At 41.7% G+C, this 13,552-nt stretch overlaps 1 protein-coding gene across 1 annotated transcript in view; it reads right to left on the bottom strand.

Annotated features, from left to right (window-relative positions):
• Nucleotides 1–13,552, bottom strand: part of LOC111833705 (amyloid beta (A4) precursor-like protein 1) — a 31,670-nt gene that overhangs the window by 6,093 nt on the left and 12,025 nt on the right. The window contains exons 2-11 of the mRNA XM_023792247.2: nt 6,417–6,596; nt 5,160–5,289; nt 3,084–3,196; nt 2,567–2,760; nt 2,008–2,264; nt 1,479–1,606; nt 902–976; nt 665–823; nt 333–461; nt 11–110 (exon numbers count right to left, since the gene is read on the bottom strand). Of these exons, the coding sequence (XP_023648015.1) occupies nt 11–110; nt 333–461; nt 665–823; nt 902–976; nt 1,479–1,606; nt 2,008–2,264; nt 2,567–2,760; nt 3,084–3,196; nt 5,160–5,289; nt 6,417–6,596 (1,465 nt within the window). The remainder of the gene's footprint in view (nt 1–10; nt 111–332; nt 462–664; nt 824–901; nt 977–1,478; nt 1,607–2,007; nt 2,265–2,566; nt 2,761–3,083; nt 3,197–5,159; nt 5,290–6,416; nt 6,597–13,552) is intronic.

The raw sequence follows: 13,552 nt of genomic DNA, 5'->3' as shown, positions 1-13,552 counted from the left end.
ACAGACTCACGGATCTCATCGTGCAGCTCCTCTCCTAGCATAGGGACCTTATAAAGCAAGGCCAGGCTCTGGTTCATCCGTTCCTCAATCACATGAAGGTGAGTATAGACCTGCACACAACCAGGGAACCAAAGCTTCAAAAATGGACAAAAAGACCTAGAGTACACAGCTGATTGATATCTGCCAGCTATAAATTATTATGGATCTATTTTTTGTATTTATTGACCTATATTTTGAGAATCTAAGTATCATCGGGTATAACCCTATTTCTCACATTTATATTCTTCATGTCTAGCAACAAAATCTAACCTAACCCCCCGTCAAAATATTACCTGGAACTTCATCTGCTCGGCCTTCTGGGGGTCCACTGCCTCGATGTGCCTGTAGTGTCTCAGGGTGTGTCTGCGATCCTTCTGTTCTGCAGCCATGTAGCGCTTTAGGGCCTGGAGCACACGGTCTCGCTGTTGGGTGGAAGGGGAAGAGATTGGAGTAGAAACAGAATAGGTTCACAATGATTATATGGATGGAATTCCACATTTCAAAATAGCCATAATCGATAATTTGAACAACAGTTAGATCAACAATTCAGGCTCCAGTCAATTATTTTAAGTCAGCATACCAGTTCTTGCCTTTCATCCCATCTGTCATCCTTCCTTTGGCTCACCTGGGGAGGGATGCTCTGCACGGCGGTCAGGTAACTCTCAAGGGCCAGCCGGCGGTTGTTGTTTAGAGTGGCCACCACCCTGGCCAGGTGTGTCTCCACCAACCTCTGTCTCTCTCCAGCCACCTGTTCCTCAAGGGTCTGAAGGACACTCTGGAAATGCTGGACAAAAACAAATGAGAGCATGTCACAAAGACTTTTAATAACAAAACTTTACATCTCTCTCATCCTTTTTTCTACCTCATTGAGGGCCTGGCGGTCAGACTTAGGCAGGTTCCTGGACTGGTTGTCAGCCTCAGCCCACTCCTTCATGATCTAAAGGAACAAACACAATGAGTTACTGTCACACATGGCTCAGACGAAGACCTGTCTGCTCTGCAATCTCCATGCAATGTCAACGAACCTGTCTTTGTGACATGTCTGTTGAAAAGGCCAAAAGATGCGAAAGGGCTTGATCAGTCAATAAAAATGAAACAAAAAGGTCTAGTCCCATACAGAAACTGGCAATAGCTGGACATTGAAGCAATCATATAACAGAGCAACACCAGTGCAACTACAACATGCTCCTCAGCTGAGGAAAGAAACTAGAGTATGTGAAGGAAATCCACAGGAACAGAGGGAGAGCACACAACAGAGGCAGAATTCAAACCCCCAGCCTTAGGTACCAGAGGTTACTGTACTGCCCACTGAGCCGTTGTACCACATGCTTTAATTAATCTGGCATCATTAACGAACCCTTGCTCTATTCACTTCATTAACTTCCTCATTCTAATGCTCTGCTGCCCTTATGCTTCCTGTGAGTCCTATAGCTTCTCACCTCATTGATGCTTTTCATTCGCCTTTCTTCCAGATCGAGTTTGGCACGCACAAAGTTGGCATGCTCACTGTCATCACTTGGCATCTCGAAATACACATCTACCCCGTCGGTCGGCCGTGGTGTCGGAACTGAAAGATAGTTTGGCGCATGAAAATGGTGAGTAGTGAAGATCTTGCCAATATAAGCTACTTAACCTGAACAAGAATAAGTGACAAGAAGTTCCAGCCACTCAAGGGTCAGAAATTGCTTTTCCTTTTTGGTCTTTTTTTCGCAAACTACAGAGGCTAATGTAAGACTGGAGGTGAATCACTGGAAGAAGAAGAATGAAAACTCAGGGACAGGCAATTAGATTCAAGAAGATGGTTGGTGAAAGCGCTTGAAATTGGGATGAATGATGGAATGGATAATGTGTGCTTTGTATTTGACTTCCTGTCTGCTTAACACTTGGACAAGAAAGCATCTTTTTAAAAAACAAACTTGGGAGTATGGCAAAGTTAATCTACAGCCTATGAATGTGAATAGCACTCACAGCTGTCTCCTCTCGTTAGGGGGGCAGTTGTGGCAGAGCCTCGGCTGGCCTGGCCACTCTTTTCATAGTAGAAGGAGTCCATGTAGTCTGAGGCCTGGAAGGTACCAGAGTCAATGGAGTACTCATATTCCTCTCCATCTTTCACTCCTTCTTCCTCTTCCTCCTGCTCCTCCACCCGCCCATCCTCTTTATTGATGTCCTCATCGTACACTTCAGCCTCAGTGGAAGGGCTAGGGCTGGGAGGACTCAGTTTGGCCCTAAAATTGTGAAGACATAACGTTACTGATATCAACCTCATCATTCTAATTAATCGTCCATTTTAACCAAAGTCATACTAGTCATGTTTTTATTGTCATTGTACAGGTGGCATATCCTACCTTGCTTTCCCATGTGAGACACACACACACACACACACACACACATACAGGTAAAAGCCAAGATTACAGTTAAGGGTCCTTCTCAGGGGTCCAATGCTAATAATTATGGCCATGGGATTCTGGACACAGACGCAAATTCATAACCCGCATCCATTAAGCAAAAAGAGGCCACAGAAACGCGCCTGCTGCTGATCCAGTTGGTAGCTAGCGGTGCCTGAGTTTGGTAGCCAAGCTGTAGGGTGTCCCCAGCGGCCTCGCCAATCCCGCTGGAGCTGGTCCTCCCTGGACAGCAGACATACTCCACCCCACGGAAGTGGTCACCACAAGGCATGAGCATGCCATAGCTGTGCAGCTCCAGCCTGTCTGCTGTGCAAGCCTGCACAGAAACAGCAGTTAGCATGGAAAATATCCATCCATCCATCTATCCATCCATCCACCCACCCACCCACATTGTATCACTGTTTATCCATTACACTGTTGCAAAGAAACCAGAGTCATGCCAGGAAGGACAGAGCATGAGGTTAATTTAGAAAGAGTACATCCTTTCTTAAATAAGCAGGGAGACAGAGAAATAAAAGTGTGACACGGAGATGAAGGGAGACCAAGGTGGACTGTGTATTTAGTAGGCCTACGCTGCCATGCTAAGTGTCTAGGCTGCGCCCAGCTGTACTGTGGGCCGTCTGGGCAGGCTGGGCCCACCTCCTTGGCGATGTTGTGCCAGTACACGGAGCTTTCGCAGGTTTCCATCTGTTCCTGGCGTAGGAATCGACAGCGGTCGGATACCAGCAGAGCCTCACTCACAAACTCTCTCACTGGCGGGGGGAAGAAAGAAAGACCAGGAGAAGGAAGAAAATTCCAATGAAGTCACTAAGATCCTAAACCAATTTCTGAAATTTACACTGATGTTGCCAAACTCATTGACTATTAAAAAGTCAAAGATGTAACCGGATTTTAGGTTATAATGTAATTAATCTATCCCTTCAATTTAAAATGAAAAATAATATAAATCAATTTCTTTCAGAGAGGAAATTAACACAATAATATTTGTGTGGTAAAGAGTAATATTTCCAGTGGCTGAACAGCTTCAAGTTTGAACTGGAATCAATGGAAACACACGATCACTACAACAGCTTTGATGCTCCAATCTCAGCCTATTTCATCCTACTGTATGTGCAGTTTGTTGGTTTTATTTATTCACAGAGCTTGTATTCGGTGTAGATATTTCAAAGCCAGTGGAACAGCAAGGCACAGTGTATTGCAGTGAAATGTCAGCTGCACCAGCCTGCTGCTGCTCAGCACTGAATTTAACCTCCATTTTTCCGGAAGTAACGTTTGGCTGCACCAGGGGCATCAGAAGCATTTTAAATGTGGGGGTGGGGGGGACACACTGGCATAAAACTAATATTTTATGTTAAATGTGGGGTTCCAAATGAATAATTATGAAATGTGAGGGGAACACGGCCCCTCAGATTTAATGGTGGCAACCGACGCATCGCGGCAGCAGACACAGAGACTTGCTTGCCAGGGAAATCACGGTCTTTATTAACAGTCCTTAACCCTTGTATTGTTGTTGTTGTTATTGATGTTGTATGTTGTTGTTGATGTTAATAGTTGCATTTCCCTATTGTCGCGCGTGTATTTGCCCGTGTCTTGTGTGTACCCGTGGCCTGTGGCCTGTACTACGAAGCAGGGTTACTGGCTTATCGGGGTAACTTGCTGGATTTAAGGTAGTCTGGGCAAAATGTAAGTGAGCGAATATGAAGTCCATTTAAACTGTGGTACCTTAAATCTGACAAGTTACCCCGATAAGCCAGTTACCCCGCTTCGTAGTACAGGCCACTCACTTACATTTTGCCCAGACGACCTTAAATCCAGCAAGTTACCCCGATAAGCCAGTAACCCCGCTTCGTAGTACAGGCCACCGGTCCAATCCATTTGTGTATTTAGGTTCGATGCTCGTTTGTTGTCTGTTGTGGTCCTTCTATTTACAACCGCATGCAGGGCATGCTGGGACGTGTCGGTGTCGGTGTCGGTGCTACACTAGTATAAAAAAGGAATCTGGTCGAGATATCTGTTCATCAACCAAATTTTGTACGCGAACCAATGCATTTTTTTCCACAAAACTTTTGCTCGTGAACCGAATTGTTTGTTGTCCATAATGTTCGTGAACCGCAGGCACCACTGTATAAGTTTTTATTATTTATTTTATTTCGTTTGAGTTACAAAGTTTTGAGTCGCTTTCCAGTAACCCTGTTTTTCCCATTGGATATGTGTATTTTAGTATGCAATCTTAGTGAATGCGAGGTTTTTCAGGAACGCGTTAGTCATGTTGGAGCAAGACTGACTGTAGGATTTTTGAAAACAGGTAGGACAGGTTGAAGCAGTCTTAATCTTTTTAATTTTGTTGTCCCATTTTTATGATTTTACTACCAAAGGACACTGATTAAAAACTTTCAAATACTCTTTTCAAATTTTACTTTGACCATTGATGGGTTGTGACGTACGCTACCTGCAGAATTAAAAACATGTTCCAAGAGGGGGCGACAAAGAACAATATTTGTTGCACTTAATGTCAATTCTGCTTGCAAGAAGCTATGCAGCAGGAGCATGTCTAAAGCAGACAACCTTAATATGGTATACTACTACTACTTCTGCTACTACTACTACTACTACTACTACTAGTAGTAGTAGTAGTAGTAGTAGTAGTAATAATAATAATAATAATAATAAATTGACAGATGTAAATTGACTAAGATGAGGATGGCAGCTACTTACCTAGACATCGGTATGGCATGACAATGAAGGGATGAGTTTGACAGTGTCCCCAGCCTTTCTTACACCAGGCAGGAATAGTCACAGGGTTTAAAGACTCTTCCACACGTGAAATCTGCAAAGCTGGATACATCTGGACACACAGACAGGGAAGGCAGTTAGGAGTGGAGTAAGGGATGAGATGGGAGGTCAAAAAAATAGAGGAAGAGTGGAGAAGAAGAAGCAGGGAGATAAGGGAAAAGAAAAGGGAAGATACACCAGCCAAGAAAAAGCACTAAGAAGGTGGCGGGTGTCATTTAACTCCACAAAACTGCAGGTAAATAAATGCCTTTCGTCTATGGAAAGCCTTGTGATGATTTATTTAAAAATAGAGAAATTGAAATTGTAAAGAACATATGACAGAATTTATAAATTGCAGTGTTAGCGCTACAGTTTAGCACTACTTTCCTGCAAAATCTTCTTTCACCACAAGATGGCATAGTTTGCCTCAGTAAACACAGTGCCTATTATTGTTTATTTAGGAGAGGAGTAACTTCAGATGCAGGATTTTGCGTTATTCTGACATTGATGGATGGGGACATACTTTATGATATGGGCTAGAGAGAAATTTAGGTGACTGGGGAGATATCAGTGTCAGGCAGAGAGCAGAAAACAGACGGAGCAAGGATGTTTCTTTTTGTGCCCCGTAACATAGTTGTATAAAAATTAGTCCTATTTGAAAAGAAAGAGGAAAGACCAAACTTAGCATTCATTACAATACATTTTGTTTTCTTTCATTTCATAAAAAGGGTGTGTTGTGCAGTATATTATGTGCGGTATATGATATAACATCTTAATGGGAGTAAACATTGATTACAAAAATGAAAAAAAAATTGCTTTCAGCCCTTTTAATTGGTGTCAGGGTGTGTCATGCTGATTGTACCCAATGACTTAAGAGTAGCATCACACTTTATTACCTACCTGCGGTTGCATTTGGACAATAAGTGTACTTCTTTTAATAAGTTCTGTATGAATGCCTCAGATGTATGTAAAAAGGAAATTATGAAATAGTTGTGCATGTCATGGAACTTATTTGATAGAAGTGAAGGGTGTGTAAAGTATTGCACAATCCCATTGTGGGGCTGTGCTTCTTGAGTGCATTAGCAATGGTGGAATGACACACACATTTCAGGAAAAGAACGTTGTGTACAGAAGAAGATAAGCCTCCCTTTGTACAGTGCTGTTGTTATGTACAGGCATTTCACACGCATGGAGCTGTACCTCCTGGCAGTATGACAGGATCTGGCTGGGCTCCGTGAAGCAACCCTGCCTGCCCTGGGGGTCAGGCTCCCATTGGCTACTTTCCAGGTTCATGTGCAGAATCTGGCGCCCACAGAACATTGCGATCTGCGGTTCAGCTGCTTGGGGGCCTGGTTCATTCACCTCAGCCATGGATAGAGCCTGGAATGAGATGAGAAGGAGAAGGGGGGAGAGTGGGAGAGTTAACATTACCATTGTAATACAGGCTGAGAAAAATCAGGCTAGCTAGTTGGCTTGTTATTGACTTTGACTGGGTTGATTACAGTATCATTATATTATTGGCTCAAAATATGAGCCAAAAAATGTCACTTTGCAAGGAAAACCTGGGTAAAGATCAAAGGACCAGTCAACTAGGCCACCTCAAAACAATGAAAAATTAAACAGCCATAGTTTGAAATCGATGGAGCCTATAAAGAGACAGATTTGGAAAATAGACTATTTTAATTTAAAGAGCCCTGCATTCACTTACAATTGTTTTGAATTACTTCACAAAACTTTTGTATCCCCTTGCAGCTACTTTTGTGTATCCTCACACTCCTGTCTTGTAATCTATATATGCTAAGCACTCATGCATTTCAACAGCAACAAATCCATTGGTAATGGATGACCTTATTGATTTTTACTTTGAATTTGGCCTAAAATGCACAAATATAGTGTTATGGCTTAATTCACATAGATGTTATTATGAAAGTTTTGCAAGGGAATGCAAAATTGTGTCAAAATTATACATAGCAAGTCTGTCCCCTTGGGGGCTATGTAGAAATCAGTATGTCTGTGCCAAAACCCTGCAATGACACAAGTGTGACACTGACTGGCCCACTGACATTAATGGCCCGCTAATGATTTTAAGTGTCAGGCTTGGGAAAGAGGTTAGGCAGCCCATGATCGGCATGGCCCTCACATCTGCACCCCTAGACATCCCCCGGCCCAGCCCCATTCCCAGCCCCTCCCCCAGCAGCTCACACACCACTATCGATCCATGCATCTCCAAGCTCTGTTTTCAGGAGCACTCCAGGGACCCCAGGATAGAACAAATACCAGCATGTCAGGATGGTGTGCGGCAGGTGTTAAGACAAGCTCTTTGAACGCTGGGCCACTACAGCACATTAACACTATGCATAGGGAGGTGGGGCTAAAAGGGGGACTGAAACACATTAGTCCAGCAGAGAAAAAATACCAATTAACAGACCATGTATCACACACGATGTTCCTTTTGACACGAAATACAATTTATAATCAAATCATCAAGTACATTTCAGAAGTAAAGAAGCAAGGTATGGTTCAAGGGCTGCAAAAAAACATTGTTTTGATCGTTGATTAATCATGTGATCAAGAAATCAACTACTTGATTAGTTGGACCAAAGCACAGGGTTTAAAAAAAAAGTGCAAATGCTTTTTTAAAAACGCCTCAAGAGGTATTTTTTCAGTTGTAAAAACACTTTACACAGTGTAGAGATCTGTATTTAAAGTGACAAAGTGGCATAGAAACAATGATCCACTGTCTCCACCATATTTAGCTTGCTAATGATTGCAATGTTACAACGGCATTTTGAAACCTGGCTTATAAAATTTGCCAAATGTATTACTGTGATACCACTCAAGCCTACTAACAAATTTAAAACAGTTCATAGAGGTTTACCCATTTCACTACACTGCTTGAATTTGGCTTGGTTGCAATACATTTGCCCTTTGCTGGTCTGCCACTGCTGTACGCATACACCGACCGCGATCATCTGTGTCCACAGACAAATGCAGTATGTACACAAGAGTCTGGACGTTGTGTACAGAATGTACAGTAACAGCATATGGAAAAGGGAAACCAGGCTTAAAATATCAACATTAAGACTGGTAGGTGGTGATGTCATTATATGCAATTTACACAGCAAACCACAAAAATGCAACCAATCAATGACAAAATTCATTGGCAAGTATTTTTATCAAGGCTATTGATTAGTTGTTGTAGTCCCAGTTATTAGTGACTGACCTGAGTCAAAAAGGCAAAAACTTAAAAGTTGGATCAAAGGGTTTGTGAAATTGCTGTGAAATACTCTGTTGAGTTCTGTTTTATATTCAAATGAAGGAAAACATGCGTGTTCAGACAGATGGACAGACATTCAAGTAACCAATTAGATTCCAGACACTCCACAGCATGACGCGAGTCATGTCTGATCAAAGGAGGTCTTACACTGGTTGTCTGACATGAAAGCTTTAGAAGTCCTAATTAAAATGTATAAGGAAAACAAAAATATAAAATACGTATATAAATATGCAATAAATGTAACATACTCTTTTCTGGTATTTGAGTTTGCTTGGATGGTATAGAACAACAGAAGAATCTCTTGAATTAACATAAAGGCCTCAAGCTTGTTCAGGCGGGTCCCAATCAATGCACTGAGAATTCATGCTGAATCTAAGGTAAAGACCTTGGTATTCAACATAATCAATCCTTGGTTGGTGATTTTTCTGTTCAGCTCCACAATCCTGACTTCTATGCCAAGAAATACTTAAACATTGGAATATTAAGGTATTTTACCATAATTTTTACAGCTGAAGCAACTAGATACACTGAATGCAGACCCTTCACATCACTGTACTTAGGTTGATGTAAAGCTTGCTTTCTCAAGAGTGGTTGCTCTGGGCTGTCAAAATGATACAGGCCAAGACTGAATGGACCTGCCTCTTTGACTTGGGAAGGTCAACGCCACAAGAAAGACTTCCGGACATTTGAGAAGATAACCTGCCAGCCCTCTCTGTCCCACAGCTGAAACACCCTGGTGCCCCCACCTCCGCCCTGTCAAAAATCAATGCTATGCGCTTGCAACTGTATCATAGCGCTCCTCCGATCGATAGCGAAACCATCTCAGTATCTCTCAAGCCGTGGGCCTAAAGCTACAAAGTAGACAGGGAGGGATGAGCAGTGATATAAATCCTTGACTCAGATTTAATGCAGGATTAGATTAAAACTTCAGGCCTCCAAGATAGCTGTGATGAACAAAGACAACCCTTCATGGTGGTTCTTTTTTTAAGCTGCATAATTCTGCTTGTAGCCAATCAAGCGCCTGTTTTGACCCAGTTTGGGAACAATCGGCTCTTCTTCACACTGACCCCGCCATCAACACCATTGTGATTTGCAGCAATGGGGCTGCAAACTTCTTCTCCAACACACCCCTCCCACCAGGCCATGACAGGCCCACTGTTCAAGTGCTGTGCAAATCTAACATGCTATGCCTTGCCTAAGCAGTTGAAAGATGGATGGATGGATGGATGATTAGAGCACTATGGCAGCATTGTTTAGGTAAACAATCTGGATCTAAACTGATAATATGGTATTTTAATTTGAGTTTTGTATAAGTATCTTGGAGTTGTACTAGTATCTGAAAACAGAAAAGAAAGCACATTAAAATTGAAAAGTAATCCTCCATATCCTGTTGTCATGCTGTTGTTAGTATTTAATACTTTAAGATAAAGCCTTAAATTCAGATTCCCACTGGAGATTTCTGCACATCAAGCAAGAAAATAGAACAGAAAAAAAATCAGGAAAGACCAATAAGGGAATGGAAAACAATGAGATGTGTAATTGACAGGAAGTTTGAGGGTATATGGGAACTTAGAGAAGGAGACCATTTCCAGCTGATAAAAATATATGATCCCATATATATATGTGTGTATGTGTGTGTGTTATTTATTTATTTATACATTTATTACATTGTGTCCCCATTATGTGATAAAAACCTGTTATTTTGATGTGGGATCCATTTTTATCAGTTCCCTACAAGCGGAAATTCAATTTTGAAAATCTGTCTGAAATCAAAAACCAAAGTCTCATATTTTATTTGGTTACTCATGGTTAAGGTTAGGGCTGGGTAGGGGTTAAGGTTGTTGCTGTTGGGATTAGTGTCAGTGTTTTATTTAATATATGTCATATCAGTAATATATACAGTGGTACCTTGGTTTACGAGCATAATTTCTTCCGGAAACATGCTTGTAATCCAAAGCACTCGTATATCAAAGCGAATTTTCCCATTAGAAATAATGGAAACTCATATGATCCGTTCCACAACTCAAAAATATTCCTATAAAAATTATTAATACAAAATATAAAGTAAAAATACACAAAACACATTAACCTGCACTTTACCTTTGAAAAGAATCGTGGATGGTGTGAGGGAGATGAGAGAGGAGAAGAGGAGGGTTATTTTGTAGGATGACTTTCACTATAATTAATGGAATCACTGCTATCTGTTGGCTCACTGGAATCTTTCTCTGTTTGTGCGACTTTAACAAGGAACCCATCCAATGACAGCCTCTTTTGCCTACTTTTCGATTTCGCAAAAATGTGGACATTGCATTGTCATTAAATAGATTCATCGCGCGCACTGCTACACCCTTATTCAGGTGGTGCTTTTCTACTAAATTTTGACTATACGAGTGAGGCATGCTGACTGAGACCGAGCATGGGAGACGATTACCCACAATTCCGCAGCCGAGCGCACGTAAAAACAAGAAAAACAAGGAGCGCATGTGTGCCCTATGATTTTTGATGATACTTGGCACTCGTAAACCAGGACTTGCTTGGTTTACAAGTCAAAATTTATTAAAAATCTTTGCTCGTCTTGCGGAACACTCGTAAACCGCGTTACTCATAATCCGAGGTTCCACTGTAATTCTTTCATATACTTTGCGTAGTAAATCGTCATCACGCCTTCCCAGATCTTCGTAAAATTATTATATTTTCTCCGATCTACATATTATAGCCAGCTGAGTTCGAAGTGGTGAGGACATTTTGCACTGCTCGGTAAGCACAGTTACAAGTAGTGGAGAGTGAAGGGCAGACAACTGCAGAGCCAAATTTGGGTGAGGGTGAAGACTATTGCTACAGAACTGAACAATATTGTGATATTAGTCAGCTTTGCGCTGTTACATGTCCGAGTGATTTAAAACCCCCGAAATTGTATTTCTTTACTTTTTGTAAGTACTTGAAGTTTTGTTTTTGTGTTAAATGCGTATATACCGAAATTACATTAAAATCATATCTGAAACCCTATTCTCTATGCATTGGGACTCTTTGGAAATCTTGGGTCAGACATTTAGAATAAAATGGCTTTTTGCTTTAAAAAGGTTGCCGACTTCTGATCTATACTTAGTTATATGTAATATTTAGCAGGTCAACGTGCTGATCTGTTGTTGGGCTTGAGTTTTTCTTAAGTGATGAAGGTTTCTGACTACCTTTGGACAATCTTTGTGGTTGTTTATTGTTGGTAAATGAATTCCAATAATAAATGCATGCATTTGCAAAAAGCTTTATATATATACTGTATATATGACATTGTGGGGACCAAATGCCCCAAAGTATGATAAAAGAAGACCTGTTATTTTGACATTATGGGGATCACCTTTTCGGTCCCAACAAGAGGAAATTAAAATTAAATTTATAACTATTTTTGAGTTTAAGTTTACAGGCCAGTATTTTAGCGTAATCTAGTCTATTTTATTCTTCTATTCAAAAACTAAACAAATAATTGTACCACTAATGTGGTCTTAACAGGGCTACAATGATAAGAAGATGATTCACTGCTTATATGACTAATTTGTGGTTCATACTGTTTTTTGAAAGATAATGAACATTTCTTGACAAATACAGAAATCAGCATGAAAGAGCTTTCTGTTTTCCCCCAGTGTTGACTCAGCTGAACAATTAAACTAGACCCCAGTAAACAATGGGTGAACAATGGGTGAACAAGGTTGGCTTAGAAATGCACACCCGCCTCCCCCACCCCTCCCCCCCAGAAGACACCGGCATATTAGACCTCTGTGCTGAAGGAGCTAGGCAAGCAGACAAGGGAAGCCTTGACAGCCACACACTGCAATGCCAATCTCATCATTAATAGTTGGCTGCTGACACAAGCTTTGATGCATTGATTGGTTTCCACTTCCCCTCCGTGCTCCCAGCAGACCAACCCCCCCCGGCCCATCCTCTGTTTTTCCATGTATGTCATCTCGCTGCTTATTGAGGCAGCCTCTACTTCACTGGGCTTGTGTTTTCCCTCGCACCCCTCTATGACGAATCGCTATGCATCAGAGCCCAGCAGAGCAGGGCAAGTTTACTGACCAAACATAATGCCTTATTCTCCCAAGATCCACTCGCACCCTGAACTCAGTATATGTAGGATGTGCATTTGCACTTCCTTCCGCATAGTACAGTGCTGCCAAATTAAATATTCAACACCTGTCTTTCTTTTCAGGATGACTTCATGAAATGAAATGATGCAACCTCCTAATGCAGGAAGGCTTAGGAGCAGGAAACATGGGAGGGGCTCCTTTACAGTTCATCAACACTTTGCTGTCTGAGCATGATGCGACACAGCCTAGTCCTATTAACACCCCACTTAGTTGACACCCATTCATTTACCTGTCCAACCCTCTTCCATAAATGCACACTAGTACAGGGTCTTAGTGACTTAACAATACACTACAAAGTCACATAGCAAATCTCCTTTGAAGGATCACCAACTGCAATGTGTCTCACAGCAAAGACAACTGCAGATGGATGTTAGCACGGTGATGCTAAATTTAAGAAGGCCTGACTTAGGTCTGCTCAGATCCCCAAAACCTCTTGACACCAGCAAAGTCAGGGCTGAATCCAGCATGCAGTGGAAATGTTTATTAATAACCCTGACGGGCTGCTTATGCATGTAGCTCTCAGCAGCACAGATGGTCTGCTGGCGGGAGTGCCTGCTACACTGACCCGCCCTCTCTGCTGATTGCAGCAGTCCCTAGACCTTCACACAGGCCTTGCTTGCATTTCTGTCCTGCGCAGTCCCCATAGGTTTATGTGCAACTGTGTCTGTCGTCTGGATCATCAAAAGTTTTACGGGCATTTATCACTGTCATCACAATAATTATGCATTAATTCTTTTACCGTTTTTCATTTATGTGTCTGTCAAGGGCTCTGATGGATACTGTCTTTGTTGGCACATGAGTCTTTGATGGTGTTTACGGTTGCTTTAAATTACAATATGTATTCATCTGCTGATAACTAATTATATCATTAATGGAACATTATAGCTGCTGACCCGAAACATAGGATTACCATACAT

The sequence above is a fragment of the Paramormyrops kingsleyae genome, unplaced genomic scaffold, assembly GCF_048594095.1.
Source record: "Paramormyrops kingsleyae isolate MSU_618 unplaced genomic scaffold, PKINGS_0.4 ups41, whole genome shotgun sequence".
Taxonomy (NCBI): domain Eukaryota; kingdom Metazoa; phylum Chordata; class Actinopteri; order Osteoglossiformes; family Mormyridae; genus Paramormyrops; species Paramormyrops kingsleyae.
Note: the sequence above shows the minus strand (reverse complement) of the source record. Positions and strands in the feature narration are given on the sequence as shown.